The sequence below is a fragment of the Danio rerio genome, chromosome 17, assembly GCF_052040795.2.
Source record: "Danio rerio strain M-AB ecotype USA chromosome 17, GRCz13ab, whole genome shotgun sequence".
NCBI classification, from domain to species: domain Eukaryota; kingdom Metazoa; phylum Chordata; class Actinopteri; order Cypriniformes; family Danionidae; genus Danio; species Danio rerio.
The window spans coordinates 16,041,081-16,060,079 of NC_141037.1; the positions used below are offsets into that span (position 1 = coordinate 16,041,081).

General features: G+C 36.2%; 1 protein-coding gene across 4 annotated transcripts in view; it reads right to left on the reverse strand.

Annotated features, from left to right (window-relative positions):
• nid2a (nidogen 2a (osteonidogen)) overlaps positions 1–18,999 on the reverse strand; it is an 80,039-nt gene that overhangs the window by 48,543 nt on the left and 12,497 nt on the right. For all 4 annotated transcript variants that reach the window (XM_087290196.1, XM_087290194.1, XM_087290195.1 and 1 more), the window contains exons 3-8: positions 14,277–14,518; positions 12,251–12,732; positions 8,668–8,817; positions 4,222–4,467; positions 3,700–3,900; positions 1,294–1,521 (exon numbers count right to left, since the gene is read on the reverse strand). In XM_087290196.1, coding sequence (XP_087146322.1) covers positions 1,294–1,521; positions 3,700–3,900; positions 4,222–4,467; positions 8,668–8,817; positions 12,251–12,732; positions 14,277–14,518 — 1,549 coding nt within the window. The remainder of the gene's footprint in view (positions 1–1,293; positions 1,522–3,699; positions 3,901–4,221; positions 4,468–8,667; positions 8,818–12,250; positions 12,733–14,276; positions 14,519–18,999) is intronic.

Genomic DNA, 18,999 nt, shown 5'->3' on the forward strand with positions numbered 1-18,999 from the left:
GCATTTTAGTGAGGTAAAATAAATAAGTAAATAAAAGAATATCTTCTGAAACCTTCCACAAAACCAAAGAAACACAAAAAAATCCAAGAATGTGAGCTAAAAATGAAGATATTCTGAAAAGCGTTGTGAAAAAGCAACCACTGACATTCATAGAAGCAACAAAAAAACAATGGATGTCAATACCACAATATCAATAATTTACACATTTTCTTTTTTTTTTAAACAATAACCCCCACCCCCTAGAAGGAGAATAAAAAATGCACACAACATTAACACCTACAGGAATTGTCAAAGCAGCTAAATAAATATACATCAAATATGAAGGACACACGCACACACTAATAAAAAGAGATCTTTCTTGAAAAAAAGTATTCTTGTATTCTTGACAAAATTAATTGGAGGATTCCAGTTTATTTAAACTCTTTCAGTGGATGATACTTAATGTAAACCTAATTTTTTCAATATATAGAAAAGACATTAAATCTTCTAACCATGAGAAAGTGGGAGGAGGTTTAGATGACTTTCAGTGTAATAGAGTAGAGCCTGATTTATACTTCTGCGTCAAGTGACCGGCGTAACCCACGGTGCATGCAACGCGCGTAGCTGTGCATTTATACTTCTGCACGCTGTTTCTGTCGGTCTGCATTAACACTTCCGAAACGCTTGTTGGCAGTGAGGTGTAAATGTTCCTCTGTGTCGAGTTTCTTCGCTGTAATTTTGCTTTCCCTGAACACTTCCGGGATGTACAAGTGGCTCAAACTCGCTCATTTTGAGGCAGAAACCGGCGGATGTGCAACAACTTTAACTATGAGGTAAACACAGAACAAAACTTTCCATCCGGAGTTCCTTCACGGTACTCCACACTTGTAAACAATCGCTACATTGGGTTCGTGCCATTCGCGCGGCTCTCGGTCCCGCCCAGACTCGTCAGCGCTTCCAAGCCGACCAATCACAGAGCTTACGCTACGCGTCGTTGCGACGTGTAGTTACATTTTTTGAGAGGTGCACGTCAGTGACGGCGACGGCCACAGCGAAGTGCTATGCGTCAGCGCCGTATCATACGCCGGCGTTTGACGCAGAAGTATAAATCAGCCTTCAGTCTCCGGCATTTTATGGTTGCCTGTTGCTACAAAAATACACTTTTGGCTTTGCAATGAGGGCCTAAACTATGTTAACACTCTTAGATAAATAAACCCCCCAAAAATGGCACAACTTTTGTTTCACTGTGGCTTGGTAGGAACATTCAGCACTTTTAAAATCACAGAATTCAATGGTGAGCAGTTAGAAGCTTACCTCCTAGTGGTCCGATCTTGTTGGTGATGGCATATCGAAGGATGCGCTCCTCTCTGACGTACATAACAAATACGCGCTCCATCTTCAGCTCCAGTGTCTCCAGTCTGCTGCGGGGCCTGTGACTGCAGTCCCTGTATGTGATGTTCTGCTTAACTTGGAAAGTGAAAGTTTCTGCTCCGTTTTCAGCTGACACGACTTTGAACTCACGCACCGATGTGGAAGTAATCACTGAGAACAGAAAAAAACAGGCAAGAGTTTAGAAAACAATTCACAACAATCTCTGGGCTTCAGCTTAAGACTCAAAATCCCATAAGTTGAGGAATCTTAAGTTCAGCGGTATCAGAAACTGCTTTTGTTTAGGGTTTATCGAGAGCAGACACAGTTGAAAGAAAATAGAGGAGACAGGAGGAGTCACAAGAGCTATGTTTTAGCTCACTTTTATTTTTTTATACAACTAAGTCATTCATTAAAATGTTATCAGCAAAATAAAACGATATCAGCTAAAAAAGAAATATCATGTACAAGAAATTCATAACGGATATACTATGAAAAATCTAGAATAGTAATAGTGAATAGTAATATTCTGAAACAGTTTTCATTTGAAACATAGTACATGTAAGTTATTCTTGTGATGCAAAACTGATTTCTTTTGCACCATTAGTTATCAGTAGACAAACCCAGATTACTTATGTAAATGTGTTGAGTTTATATATATATATATATATATATATATATATATATATATATATATATATATATATATATATATATATATATATATATATATATAAGTTTTTATATTCATTTCAGTAATATTACAGAGTGTTTCCCATTACTGGATTGCAGCTAGTAGGACATCCGCTGCAAAAAAAATATACGTAAAACATATGGTTTATTCGGCTGTGAAAAAGCAGAGACTGAGCAAAGGAAAATGAATGAATATTATAGAATAGAATGAAAGTCATGAAGAATGAAGTCATTTATTAGATGAAGAAAAGATTGATGCAGCTTCTCCTACTGCAGCAAATTCAGTTTTTACTGTCTATATTAGCCGCCAGTTAATCAGGAAATGTTAAATTTGTTCGCTTTGACTCGTTGGATTGAAAACGCTGCCTTATTCGCACGTCTTTTATGCGATAATCCAGTTTTGCGCATAAAGTTCATTCGCATTTTTGGATGGAAACATAGCTAATGTCACATTTTTTGTTTTTCAGAAATCATTCTAATATGCTGACTTGATTTTAAAAGAATTTTTAAAAAACAAAATTTAAAAAAAGAGGTTATTGGAAAAATCTGATACTGCAATGTTTATTTTTCTGTGATAAATACTGCGATATGAATACAGTTTCACAAGATGAATAGCACTATTTGGCAGTTTTCTATCAATAATCACGTACATTATAACAATGCAAAAAAATGCTTCTTACTTTGCTTTGTCTTGTTTACCGTCCAAATATCAAAAGAAATTATTAGAAAAACATTGTATTTTTTCACCTTTAGAAGAAATAACTCAACACTAAGAGTTTCTCCTTAAAACAAGCAAAATGATCAGCCATTAACGTGAGTAAAACTATTTTGTTTTCACTTTGAAATGTGGATTTTTGGACTAGAAACAAGACAAAAATCACAAGATATTAAATTATAACTTTTTTGTATAAATCTGTATAAACAATTAAATGCAATTAATCTTTGTTACACCGCAAATGTGATATTTTTTTGTGTCCAAATGTTTTGAACTCTTGAAATGCTCAGTCACAGGCCTTAAAAAACACATGCAAATAATAAAGCTTTTTTTCTACTATGGTTAAACTTAGCAGTGACTCTATGAAACATGTTCTGTAGGTCCTTTTCAACTATAATTCAGACTCAACTTTGCATATCCTGCGATATGACTATTGTTGATGCCCACATTGCGATATCAATGCTGAAATTATATATTGTGCAGCCCTATGCATTTTATTGTATAATGCATGATATCATATATTTCATATATCCTTGTTGAATAAAAGTTTTTATTTCTTATTTCTTCTTATAATTATTTTTAAGATTTTCAAGGCTTTTTTTACGCCGGTAGAACCACTTTGGGTCAGTTGGCATTTCTGTGTGGAGTTTGCATGTTCTCCCTGTGTTTGTGTGGGTTTCCTCCAGGTGCTCCGGTTTCCCCCAAGGTCAAAAGACATGCGCTATAGGTGAATTAGATTAATTAAATTGGCCTTAGAGTATGAGTTTGTGTAAATAAGACTGTATTGGTGTTTCCCAGTGCTGGGTTGTGGCTTGAATAGCATCCACTGCGTAAAACACATGCCGGATTAGTTGGCGGTTCATTCCATGGTGGCGAGCCCTGATAAATAAGGGACTAAGTTGGAGAAAAATGAATGAATGAATAAATAACGGTTTCTCCCTTACATGAAGGATAATACTGGTAGGTGTCCTTAAATGGCTCCATCTGCACTGTGGCACCAGGAGGGATGAAGGGAACGCTGCCCTGTAGATGAGTGTCCACATTGAGGTAGTTCTGGTTATCCAAACCCGTGGCTGTCTGGACGATGCTGAGACGCTGGTTACCGGGAGAGAAGGTCACATCAGCACGCCGAGTGAATTCAGCACCTGCGAAACAAAAATGTTGCTTTTAAAGGTCGTTAAAGAGCCGTGTTGTGGCTCACTCATTTTACTACAGACAAATATTATTAAGTCACCAAATAAGATCCAGATGGGGGTTGTGAACCTTGTAATGGCACTTGATGAACATTTGGGTGTTTTTCCAAAAAAGAGAAAGCGTATTAATCTACAATGGAGCACCTGACTTGAATTAGAGGAATATTAGACTCTATTAGTGAGAACAAAACCTCCAAGCATAAAATCCCAGGAGGCCATATGTTTTAACAAACACCATTAAAGAGGCTGAAGATGAGATCATGACGGCCTCACCGGTGATACTGAAGCCATTAAGGCTGTTTGGCAGCTCCAGGGCGAAGAGCCAACCAAATAGACCTCCGATGGGGGCCACGGGCATGAGGGCCCAGCCCGCCGGCTCCGGCACCTCACTGATGGCGGTGTATGCTCGTCCATCGCCCACCACGATGTAGGCATGCAGGTCGATGTTTCCCAGATCCACTGCTGTCCCACCAACAAGAACAGTCCCTCTGACCTTTCCATTCACACGCTGAGGTGCACCTGAGGACAAGATGAGGGCAAAAAATAAATCATGAAAGTAAAGCTCAAAATCATCTTCAAATAAGTATCAGTATTTGGTGGTATAACTGTAACAGCGCCTAGACTGAAGCTCTGCACAAGAAGCTTGGACAGAGGAGACATGGTTGTGTTTTCTTTGTTTCACTTTCGTAAATTGGTGAAGTTTGTTCCTTGCCACTGTCGCCACTGGCTTGCTTAAGCCTAGTTCACACTACAGGATTTTAAACATCAGCAGATCGCTGTGCTGTTCACACTACATGACTTGACTTTGTGTCTTTTGATCTCTGTGGTGTTCACACTACGCAACACTCCGTGAACGATCCACAAGAGGGGGGTCACACACTACATGATCTGACAACAACTCATTCCCCATCAGCTCATTCAAGCTACCAAACCACAGCCAATGAAAATTTGAGGGAGGAGTCGTCAGAAAAAGCTGAACACTATTGGCTGCTTGTGTGCTGATTACATCACTGACAGCGTTTCAAGCTTTGGAGAAAGCATTTAAAAACATCGTCAAATCAGCTGATTTACCAGCGCATTAATCACTCATCTGCAAGGTTTGAGTGGATAGATACACAGAGTTTTTAATTTTTGTAATTTTATAACTCTTTGAAATAAAACTAACATATTTATAACACCCTGCCGTTTTCTAACTATCAGTGTATTTCTTTCTGACATTGTTATTTTTTTTATTACAAAACAGTAAAGAACTGAGCATTTCTGCCTTAAATTACCATATTGGTCAAGATGACTGCATGCATGTCTGATACTTTTCGCTGTGACTTTAAATATGTGTGCATTTTCTTGCCTGGCAACTTCCTGCTAACATAAACAAAACTCTCTGATGGCAAAAACATCAATTTTCTTCAGATATCTTTCAAAACAGCATATTCTGTGCTGTGAAATAGCTCCTGTTTGAAAGTGAAAATGAAAGCCAAGCCTTTAAGTGTTTTAGTATCTTAACTACATATTTATAGGCTGTATTACCAAAAAAATATTATATTCTTAGGGTAATGGTGTCATTAAATATGATGCCACACATTCAAAGCTTAATTTTAATATGTGACGATATGGCGTTTCATATGAGAACGATCAGAATGAGCAGTATGGTAATTCTAATAGTTACAGAATTCTAGTTCCACAGTTAATATATCCTACTCTCATGTCTGTGCTAACGCAGAATGAAGCGAGTGCACTGATGCCCATTCTGACCAATCACAGATGTTTCTGCTGAGCTCCTGAACACACAGGCATTCAGCTCATGCTGATATGCTCTCTCATTGGCTGCAGCTCGTCACTACATCTGACCACACGTGGGGTTGAGTCGGCCGACTGCTCTGGAATATTTAGCATGCTGAATGTTGGATTTCCGTCTGCGAGGTGTCGGCGACGCGTCAGCGAGCCTCGTTGATGGGTTGCTCAGTAGTTCACACATAAAGAGCGGCGAGCGCCGAGCACCCGCAGATTTCTTCCCGATCACAGCCCGATCTGTCGGCGAGCTCGTTAACTTACAAATCGGGCTCAAATCAGGCTTAAAATCCTCTAGTGTGAACTAGGCATTAGTTTGGGAGTGGTGGAGCTGTGTATTGATGGATTTGCTCTTCCGTGTTTGGCATTTCAGCAATGAAAATTAAACCACACTGAACTGAACCAAACTGAACTTCAACTCTGAAAACTGGACTGAAGCAGTTTTAGTTTACTAGAACTTCTATGTTAAGCTGCTTTGACACAATCTACATTGTAAAAGTGCTATAGAAATACAGATGAATTGGATTTAATTTTCAATCATAATGTTTTATTCTAATCAATAGTCATTATGTGAAGAAAAGAAATTCTCTAATATTTTATTTGAAATGTGGAAGAAATGTTGTCTGTATAGAATAACGAACATAAGATTTCCCTAGAATCCACTAAACTGAGTTATTTCTTCATTTTTTTCCGCCAAACATCTCCCAAAAGCCACAATTCCTCCAGTTACTCAGCAGTTTTAGAGAGGTTTTCCCTCTCCACCGCCTCCCTCACCGGCCACACAAAGATCCTACTGTACGCATGCATATCCAACAGCTGAGGAAGCTTTTCCACTGAATATTTTCTCTCAGACACAAACGTCTGTCATTCAGCAGAAGCCAGACGTGCCACTTTCCAACAAGGCTCAAGTTTTCTTTCACACGTAGGCCTGTAGAGGATGTTCACAGGTAGATTACAGTCATTCAAAAAGCCAATCTGATGTCACCGTCTTGAAAAGATCCTGTTACTCAAGCCCCGCCGAATGATTCACTAGGGAATTCCTGTCAGCTTTTCCAAAAGATCAAGTGTTTCCGACATAAAAACCTCCCACAAAATTGGCATGCCGGCCACAGCTATTAACAAAGAGACTGTGGAAGGACTTGTGGGTATTACCGCAGCCAGTTAACACAAGTGTTCACCAATTACATGCAATTAGCAACCATTCAGCACGCAAGCAGTCATTAAAAAAAACAATGCTGTGTCCAAACTCTCCTACTTATACTACACCAGTATGTACTCTTTACGTAATTAAATGTACATATTTTTGAGTGTGAAACAGAAAACTAGGCAAGCTTTGAAAACAACTACTTTAATACTTTACAAACTACTTCCAGACTGTTCTGTTGCTTAGTCACATGCCCTGTTAATCATCCTGTCACTTCCTCCTCATTTCTTTTAGAAATAATTTCCAAGCATATTAAAGATGAAGCACTGAGAAACCTCCTCATTTGTTAGACTAATTATGAATTCAAAAGTTTTTATGTTAAGTTATTTTAAAAGTTTATAGATATAAAAAATATTATTAGAAAGCAAACATTAGATATATTATTTTATAATTATAATAAAATTATAGAATTACATTTTAATTTATACAACGGTTCTGTCTAGTTCTTGAATTTGATTGGCTGATAGCTGTGTGATATTCTGCAAATAACAGCACTCATCCAGCCTCTTAACCCTTTACCCTTATTACTCTGCTTACATAAAGCGGCAAGCAGAGGACACTCTACAGTTTGACAAATATCCCAGCTGTTGGACAACATAGTGTACTTTTGAGGCTTTTTTAGTCGAGAATGTAGTTGTTTCGATTGCAACTATGCAGTTTATTCATAAGGATAGTGCCTATTTTAAATATTTTTAATTTCTGAGATACAGCATGCAAGATACGTGCTTGAGCCCGATTCAGCGCACTCACACTTCTCAAACGATCCGGGAAACGGGTCTGGGCATGGTACGGATGTCATAGTGTGAGTAGGCCCTAAGGCACACCTCCCACCAGTGCCAATATACAGTCATATCGCACTGCTACGAGTGTGATATTGCTCCTATATATAATGTTTGTTTTTTTCCATCCAAAGCCATGCACCTAATTCTCTCCACTTAAGCTTTGGTCTAACACAGGGGTGGGCAAACTCGGTCCTGGAGGGCCGGTGTCTTGCACAGTTTAGCTCTAACTCAATCAAACACTCAATCTAATCAAACACACTTGCTAATAGATTTCTAGTGATCTTGAAGACACTGATTGGCTTGTTCAGGTGTGTTTGATTAGAGATGGAGCTAAACTATGCAGGACACCGGCCCTCCAGGACCGAGTTTGCCCACCACTGGTCTAACACATCTGCCATGTTTGTAGTTTTTAACAATTTTACCTGTGTTTATAGTTCTAGCTTGCACTGTATTGTGGCCAATATTAGTCATTAGCATGTACACAAATTTCTACCCGAAATAGCAGACCATGGGGGACGTTTTCCTGTGATGGGTTGTAACTGGAAGGGCATGAGCTGGATAAGTTGGCGGTTCATTCCACTGTGGCGACCCCAGATTAAAAAAAGGGACTGTGAATGAATGAATGAATGAATGAAGGTTTAGGATGGATAGTTGGGACACAGGCAGCACAAGTTTAGACTGGGGGACTTGACTTGACCCTACAGAAAATAACTGCACTCGAACCAACACAAAGTATTTGCCAAAATCCAAATGTTATCTCCAAATTCCTTTGCGAAACAAAAATATACATCTTTACCCTCTAAAAAATACTGTGCTGGAAAGAAAAACACTGGTAATAAATCCCCAGAGGTGTCCTGCTAATGTTGTTCATGCTTTCAGCACAAGGTCATGTTATGTGTGGCTTTTACAACGGCTCTTTTTACTGCATTTCTGGCGGAGTCTTACCGTTTGGCAGGCAGTGGCGGCCGTTGCCGTAAAAGCCGGAGTTGCAGTGACAGCAGAAGCCGGTGGAATGATCTGTACAGTGAGCGTTTAGACTGCACTGCTGCTGGAAACGCTCACACGTCTCTTTATTATCTGTCGAGTAATGGATCACTGCGGGACAGAGGTAAAAGCACAGAGAAAGAGCTCTTGAATAGGGTAGGAAAGGCAAACTTGCTAGTGTACAAGTCATTGGTAAAATTCCTACATGATCTGAGGTGCTCTGGATTGTCTAGACAGATATTTATTCTGAGTAACTGGAAATGCAAGTCACAATACATTAATACTTTTATGAATAATGTGGGGCATTTTGAGGTTAAAGCAGTGGCAATGCAAGCTTTGCTATTTATCTGTATTATGAGAAACAATGGGAAAGACTTGTGTATTTTTGTGATGTTTGGAATATTTTGTGCTCCTTTGCTAACAATAAATATGGCTTTTTTAATTTCTAAGCTATTTTGGTTACATTTAGCCTTTTGCTAAACTCTGTCTCATGAAAAGCATCCATTTTAATTTAAATGTGCACATGAATTTTTAAAAAATTAACTGGATCACTTTTATGTTAATTTTGAGTATATTATTACAATGACTGAACATTTAACAAACTATTTTACATTAGACTTGCCATGGATAATTTCCTAATTTATTTCATAATATTAAAAAATAAATAAAAACATGAATACACTAATCAAGCGAATCCAAAGTCTCTGCATTGTCCTCTATGCTTCGGGTGACTGTATGTACATTCTAAACTAAACTACTAGCACTTAAATAAATAAAAAAAATAGTTTGTAGCCAAACAATAAAACAAGGTTATGTTGTATTTGAAATGACAATCTCTAAACCATCCCCATCATTCTACCGCTCTTCTCAAATGAGATGGTGGGCCAACTTTGGCTTGGACATCTCTGATGTATATACATGTACAAAAAAATAATACTACATGCATTTTGTTTAAATCATATGTGCATATACATTTTTGGAGAATTTTTATGATAATTCTGAATATATTACTACTATTACTGAAAATTAAACAATGTATAGTTGGAGTCAGAATTATTAGCCCCTCTAAATTATTAGCCACCCTGTTTATTTTTTAATTTTTTCCCCAATTTCTGTTTAATAGAGAGAAGATTTTGTCAACACATTTCTAAACATAATAGTTTTAATAACTCATTTTTAATGACTGATTTATTTTTATCTTTGCCAAGATGACAGTACAAAACATTTTACTAGATATTTTTCAAGACACTTCTATACAGCTTGACAGAACATTTAAGGGCTTACCTAGGTTAATTAGGTTAACTAGGCAGATTAGGATAATTAGGCAAGTAATTGTATAGCGATGATTTGTTCTGTAGACTATCGAAAAAAATAGCTTTAAGGTGCTATTAATTTTTTACCTTAAAATAGCTTTTACAAATTAATAACTGTTGCCGAAATAAAACAAATAAGACTTTCTCCAGAAGAAAAAATATCATCATACTATGAAAATTTCCTTGTTCTGTTACACATAATTTGGGAAATATTTAAAAAAGATAAATAAATTCAAAAGGGGGGCTAATAATTCCGACTTCAACTGTATATATACATACATATACAAACATACACACACACACACACACACACACACACACACACACACACACACACACATTGCTCAGCAGCATATAGTAATAGACCCTTCCCAAATCTCTCATTTAAATTAATATTTTCTATAGGAAGTTTTACAATATTATATTTGTGCATATACAATAAATTAGTCGATACTGAAGCCAAATCTAGAGCTTATCTAACAAAATAAGTTACGATAATGGTCCAAAAACTAGTATACCAAAATTTATATGTTAGAAGAAATATTAAATACAAAATATACAAATATTAAAATTCAATAGAAACAAAAAATGTGTAAAATTTTGTTGAAGTTTTTGTAGTTTGTATTTTTTTGCATTAATTTAATAGTAATATCATTTTATTTCTAAAGATGTTTTGTGACTAAAATATTATTTTAATAAATATATCCATTTATTAAATCTGCTTCGCACCAGATAATGCACCAAAATATATTGGCTATATTCACAAAGAAATAGATATAAATATTCACTTTCATAATGGGATGTGCTCAATTATGCTGAGTACTGTACACTTTAAAATAACCTGGTTGCCTTACACTGGATCAAATTACCCTTATGAGTCCATTGAACATATATTATGGTAAATTGACTTAAAACAGCTTGAGTAACTTATAAAATTAAGTCAGAAGCTCACATATATAATAAGGAAAAAATCCTCTGGATTTTGTGATATCTGGGAGGTGTTTTTAAACTTTGTAAAAAAATATTAGATATTGAAGAAGCTTTGGAAGTCTGAAGTTGTGGAATGTGAATTGGTGCTTGATTAGAATTTCTTTTTTAATTAATTAGTTTATTTTAATATTATTTTTATTTTTTATTATTTTTTTAATAAGGATTATTATTTAATTTGACTTGTTTCTTCCTAAGCCTGTCTAGGGTAAGTTTTGGGTATTGAGGTTTGAATTATTGTAAAATCTTGAAAAAACTCAACAAAGACATGTTATACAAAATGTAGTTAGAACATGATTAACTTAGTTTAATAAGTTACAATAAAATAAAATAAAAACATGCTGTAACGACTAATTGTTCATTTATCATTTTACAGTGTACATTCATACTTACTGTATATGTATTTTAAGAATAATTGTATTTATTTTTTAGATATTTATCAAATGTATTACTGCAGTAGTAGTATTATTGAACAGAACTAATAGTTATTTATTCTAATGTATTTTTGTGTTATAAATAATAATAGGTAGTTTAGTCATATATTTATTTGTTTATAAATATATTTCAATATTTAATGTTTGATTTAATATTTATATTTCACAAAATTTGATTTATTACATATATTTATACTCTTCAAAAACAGCTGCTAGACTAGGATACTACGATTGTTCAGTAACATTTTAAGGGTAGGGATTAAAAAAAGTTTACATTTGCAAAGCTTTGTATAAAGTTGATGTCAAAATTATTAGCCCTCCTCTGCATATTTCCCAAATAATGTTTAACAGAGCAATGAATGTTTCACAGTATTTGCTATAATGTTTTTTTTCTTCTAGAAAAAAGTCTTATTTATTTTATTTCAACTAAAATAAAAGCAGTTTGAATTTTTTTAACCATTTTAAGGTCAATATTATTAGTCAATAATTGTATAGGATTGTCTACAGAACAAACCATCATTATACAATGACTTGCCTAATAGCCTAACCTGCCTAATTAACCTACAGTAGTTAAGCCTTTAAACTGCACTCTTAGCTGAATACAAGTATCTTAAAAAATATGTAGTAAAATATTATGTGCCGTCATCAAGGCAAAGATAAAAGAAATCAGTTATTAGAAAAGAATTAAAACTATTATGTTTAGAAATGTGTTGAATACATTTTTTTCAGTAAAACAGAAAGAGAATTGATATATACAGGGGGGCTAATAATTCAACTGTATATCAATAATGATTACAGATTAATCCTCACCTCCAGAGTCAAAGTCCACTTTCTCCTCAACACTGAACACTTGGCCATCAGAAGGGTGAGTTGGAACATCCTTCACGCGGTTCGGGTACACCTGCAGAATGGCATGTTTTGGTAAGGGCCACTGGGGCTGAGTGTTGTCCTCAGGCTGGACATGATGAGGATCCGGCTGAGGAAGATCTTCTGGACCCGACACTGAAGGCTGCAATGGAGACTGACCCAGGGGAGTCTCCTGGTTGAGACGCTCCAACAGAGAGGAGTCTGGCTCCGGCTCCAGAAACTCTGTTGTTGTGGGATCCTGGAAGTCTGGGTCGATGGGATCGTACTCCTCCTCGTCTGTGTAGTCTTCATCAGTGAACACAGTGTCCTGGACAGTGGGAGATTTGCTTGAAACGGCCTCTTGCTGAGCAGGAACCACATTCTGGAAGGAATAAAGGTTTCCAACATGGAAGAGCCAAACTCCGGGCTCACCTATGTTTCCCTTTCTGAGGAGAGATAAAATGATAAATTAAAAATGAAATCATTTTATTCCGACACTGTTAAAAAATTGTTGCATCTAGCAAGATCTTGCAATCTTTTCTAGTCATCTCAACTTGAAAAAAATAAATATTACGTTAAAGAACTATTATTAAGTTAAAATTATTAAGTTAAAAAACCTGCTGAAACCTGGTTAACTTATTTAAATTATTTAAATGAATATATAAATATTTGTTGTCTTGACTTATTTGTCATTATTATTATTTTTTTTACAATCTAGTAATTTTTTAACTTTATAGACCCTTTTCATATTTCCGGCAGTGGAAGTCTTCACAGTAATCTCAGAGAGCAATGAATGGAAGAGCATCAAAAAAACGTTTTTTTTTTGCATTACAATTCACTTAAATAATAAAAAAAAAAAACGTTCCATGGCTTTTAAAAAAAGAGGAAAAAAACTGTGAGAGACTGATAACAGCAACCAGAAGAGAGAACAATGTTACACTTACTGTCCCGTACCATCAACGCTATAGAAACAACTAGCATAGGCATTTTATATATATATATATATATATATATATATATATATATATATATATATATATATATATATATATATATATATATATATATATATATATATGAGAGAGAGTTACTTTTATCCTATTTTATATACTACCATTAATCGATTTTTTTTATTAATCTATTTTTATTTATATCTGTGTTTTTTCTCTGTATTATATTTTATATTCATATTGTTTGCACTATTGCCCTTTTGTCTTGCTTGTAAGCAGCAATGCTTCACTGCTTTGGCAACATGAATGTAGTTATTTGTCAAGCCAATGAAGCACCTAAATTGTGAAATGACAGATATATATATATACATACATATATATATATATATATATATATATATATATATATATATATATATATATATATATATATATATATATAAATATTTCCCAAATGATGTTCAACAGAGCAAAGAAATTTTCACAGTATGAGTGATAATATTTTTTCTTCTGGAGAAAGTCTTTTTTTGGGCTAAAATAAAAGCAGTTTTAATTTTTTAAACCATTTTACGGTCAATATTATTAACCCCTTTAAGCATTAGTTTTTTCGATAGTCTACAGAACAAATCATCGTTATACAATAAATTGCCTAATTAACCTAACCTGTCTAGTTAACCTAATTAACCTAGTTAAGCCTTTAAATGTCACTTTAAGCTGTATAGAAGTGTCTTGAAAAATATCTAGTAAAATTTTATGTACTGTCATCATTGCAAAGATAAAATAAATCAGTTATTGGAGAAGAGTTCTTAAAACTATTATGTTTAGAAATGTGTTGAAAATTTCTTCTCTCCGTTAAACAGAAATTGGGAAAAACTTCAACTGTGTATACTTTAACTTTGTGTGTGTGTGTGTGTGTGCGTCTATTTATATATATATATATATATATATATATATATATATATATATATATATATATATATATATATATATATAAACAACAGGGTGGCTTGATCTTAAATGGTAATTCCCGCAATGCTTACTGGTACAGGTTCTTGACGGACTGCTCATTGCTGGTGAGGCTATAATACGGCCCTTCTGTTCGAGAAAAAATCAAGTAGGAAATCTCTCCTCTGGAAAATCCCACACGAGCTGGAAGCTCAATTTCAACATTGTAAGATTCTTTGGGCCGTGTCCCGAAAAACTGCAGGCCATCCTCAGGGTATAGGAAGAGCGCATAAGTGTCCTTCTCATTGTACGCAAGCACCACTTGGAACGTGTTTACCTAAAAGAAAAAGAAGAACATTACTCAGAGCTCCAGATTTCTGTGCAGCACTTTTAGAAGGCAATAAAAAAGACAAACCACCTGTAAATATTCCATTATATACTGTAAATCTATCTCAAATGTTTTACTAGAGAACTTACTCCCCCCTACTTTTGGACAAAGTGGTCTTTAATAGATTTATTTCCTGGGATCATCAATCATTGCTGGAAATCTTGGCCATCTTGGACTCCAAATATGGCATTTCTAACAACTGTTTTACTGGCCTAGTGAATTACTCACGACAGTGCTAACTTTTGATGTTTTTCACACGTTGTTTTATTGTGCTTAATAGACCGTTACTAATGTTTTTAAAGATGCCTTGTGTCACTCTTGGTTTTTCAGTTGTCTGAGCAAATGAAGTTTAGTTTATACCTGGCACTATGATGCAGTTTTGTAACCCCAATCACAAGTATGAGCCTCTATATACAAGTGTTAAAGAGGTCGGATTAAATATAATTTCCATGCTGTAACTGCAGAATTTAAACTCATATTTGTAAGATATAAACTTACATAAGCTATAAACGAAGATATAAGCAGTAAAATGTAATCTCAAAACCACAGAGACAGACAAAATTCAGAATCCAGTAAATATTTCAGCCATATAACGTTCCGCTTGTTAAGTGTGACGTCACGCGAAGCGGCTTCCGGGTCCAAGCGCTCTATTCAACTGAATGGGGAGACTCATGAAATGGTAATAATAAACGTTTACAAAGCGATTTAATGCTTTCAAAAATAACGATCGCAGTATATATGTCCATGCCTAATATCCGATGGCCAGAAAGTGATAAATACCCTGCTGAAAAATCCAGCTTAAACCAGCCTAGGCTGGTTGGCTGGTTTTAGCTGGTCGACCAGGCTGGTTTTAGAGGGATTTTGGCCACTTCCAAGCTGGTGACCAGCCTGGTTTAAGCTGGATATAGCTGGTTTTGGCTGGACTCCCAGCTTGGCTAGGCTGGTCAAGCTGGTTTTAGCTGGTCATCTCCTAGCCTGACCAGCTAAGACCAGGCTGGAAATGGCTGGAAACCAGCCTGGAAGTGGCCAAAACCCCTCTGAAACCAGCCTGGTTGACCAGCTAAAACCAGCCAACCAGCTTAGGCTGGTTTAAGCTGGATCTTTTAGCAGGGTATTTTTATAAATTGTTACATTTTTGGTATTTGTTATGCAGCAAGCCCAGAGATTGTTGTGTACTCTATGATTTTATATAAAATTTACTTTAATATGTGATAGAAATAAAACGTGATCATAAACGAATGATTTCTCCACTCAAATAAATGGCGGCTTGGACCCGGAAACAGTATACATACGTCACAAACACGTCACCACTTAACAAGCGGATATACAGTATCCTTCCATAAGACTTGTCCTAAAACTAGTGAACAACACCCGTTCTTGTCATAGGACAACTTTTTTTGATCCACTCCAAATGTTGCCTACTATAGTACTGCTCCCGAAAAGACAATGAAGATGTATTTTAACAATTTATTAGCCCTATTTTTGTTTTCAAGCTAACTTGGAAAATAGAAGATCTTGGAAAATGCTAACATTAGCCTGATAGCACTGAAAGCCTACATCTCAATCTGCAAAATGCCATCCAAAGCCACTTCTCCTGAACACATAAACACTCACTTGACAAAATCACATATCATTCAACAGAGACAAAACGTTAAAGTACAGTTCATAATTACAATAACAAACTCAGGTTGTTGATGTTTTTCTGCAATCTGCAACTATGAATGCGCGTGTCATTTGTCCAGTGTTTTGGTGTGTTCAAGTAGTTTCCGTGTTTATGTCATGTGACATAAGCCATGTGTTCAAGCCATGTGTTGTGATTCCTTTGTTCCATTTTCCCGCCGTTTGTTGATGTTTCAGTGTTTGCACCTGTGTCTCCCCTGTGTCTAATTAGTTCTATTATGTGCTCTTACAGTATGTGTGTATATGTTCCAGTGCCTGTAGTAGGTGTCTTTGTTGACAAATACGTGTTTTGAACTCCTGCAAACCAGTGCGAGTGTAAACATGACAGCCCCAAAGAAATAATCCTTAATTAGCAAATAGGGTAACAGAGGTATGAAATTACATATTATGACAGGCAAGTAGGTAGGTAGCCTATAGCAGTATTTCTCAACCACGTTCCAGAAGACCCACTAGCACTGCACATTTTCTTGATTGCGTCCGAACTCGCCTACAACTCAGCCGGTGCTGCTTTTAAATTTAAATGTACTACTCGACCATTAGAAAAGTACCGTTTATACAGTATGAATGTGAGCAGTATGAATGGAACTCGGATGTACTATATTCGCCATTTTGTCATCATCACGTGACCCAACGGTGCATCATGGCATCAGATGCGCAGTTCTGAAGCTCGCCGGAAGAAGTAGGTCATCCAGGTACTTCTCACATACTGTTTTTCGAATTCGGACTTACTACTCGGCTTGCATACTCTTTTTAGTGTACTATATAGTATGGAAGTCTGCAATTTCAGATGCAGCTTATATCTCCTCAAGCCTGATTTATACTTTCGCCTGGCGTTGCATCGCGTACCTCTGCTGACTGCGCGAACACCTTGCAAATTGAACGAGGCTTTTATACTTGCCGTGTTTACCGTTGTATCAAAAGAAACTGACCGTAAAGTCAGACGGATAAACAGAGAAGTAGGAAGTTTCCGGTACTACGTCATATCATTAATATCATTCAATATTTTTAAACTAATTATTTTTATTGTTTTTATAAATTATTTTAATGATTATAGGGATTTTTATAACCATTCAAGATTTTTTCAATTAAACTTATCATACCTCAGACAGTTTACCTATTAAAGTTTATTAAAATATTAAAGACAAGAGAACATGGGTTGCTCTACAAACAAAATTTTAATATGGCAAGAATAAAAGCAAAAAAGTACAATTACTAAAAAATGCAATGTTTTTTCAGATTTAGCCTGCTCCACAATTCACGCATTACTGTCTGGCTAGTTTCTGTCCTATACTTATGCTAAAACGGCAATAATGGTCCAACATTCCTGACCATTATCACCAATAAACCCTAGAAACACAGGGCACCAGTATATTGTAAACCGATAGGTTCAAATATTCCTTCCCAGTTATCAAAAGAAATAATTTGTTCCTTAATTAAAGTTTTGTTACTATTCAACTGTTTAAAATTACATAATTGCAATATATACAACAGCGTAAAACCTATAACTGGTGGAAAAACATATTGCTGTAATTTTGTACCCGAGTCTCCACTTTTGCACTTTTGCCATGGCCTCTTTTGGCTTTAACAAACGTATCCCTCAGGTTTTTTCAAACTTAAAAAAACACTTTCCTCCTTTCCTACGGCTGTTGCAATTTCTAGCCAAGAATCATTGATCATCTGGTTATCTCTATAATCCCGGATCATAAAGGTGTCTGCACAGTGGTACTGTTTCAGACAAAATCTCTTCAAAGTGATTCATATTTAACTCAAATCAATTGCGGCCACACACACACTGTTCGCTCGAGTTTAAAAAAAAATCATGTGCTCCACCGGCCGAAATCATGTCGCAAGCACCCAAAGTGTACCTCCAAACTCCTCAATGACGTCACATTTGCCGCGAGCACTCAAGCGAACTAGCGGACACGTTGAGAACAAACCACGCTTCAAGCAAACACACCTGATTCAGATCATCAGCTCATTAGCAGAGACTGAAAGACCTGTAATGGGTGTGATGGACAAAGAGGACATCCAAATCATGCAGTACTAGTGGTCCTCTAGGAACATGGTTGAAAAACTTTGGCCTTAGGTAAAACTGTTTTGAAGAATGGCGGTGACCATATATCTTAGGCAAACATTAGATTAGATGTCAATGAGAACCAAAACTGTCCAGACACCAACATTCTTCAAAGTGTCTTCTTTTGCATGCAGAAGAGTCATTCTCAAGTTTTGGGTGGACTATTATCCCTCTTCTAGCAAGACAAACTAATGATGTTCCACCAGCGATATTAAGATGCCCTTCCCCCTTTCAAGCTTGTCACGCACACACACACACATACACACAGAGGATGTGTGTGAAATTCCTCTCCTCTGTTTAGTAATCCAAGCTGTCCCCGAGTGCAGCGATCACCTCCACAAAAAAACAACCCCCAACTCCAGAGAGACAATGCTGCATCTGGCTTTCAGAGGGCCTCGGGCTGCCTCGATCCCCCAGCATGCATCTCTCCACGAACCCCTCACCCAGTCCTGCAGCCCTCAGACTCAAACTCCTAATTGCAGGACCACACTGCCTCCGAGCAGTGCAAAAAACACACTCATAAACAAGATTGTTTAAAGATGTGATGGTACAAAAAGAAATATTAGGCCCCCACGGTGCGAGGAGTCTGCAGGGAGAACTGCGAGATTGTAAACTCACAATTCAGAGAAAGAAAGTCAGAATTGCGAAATGTGAAATTCAGAATTGGGAGAAAAGT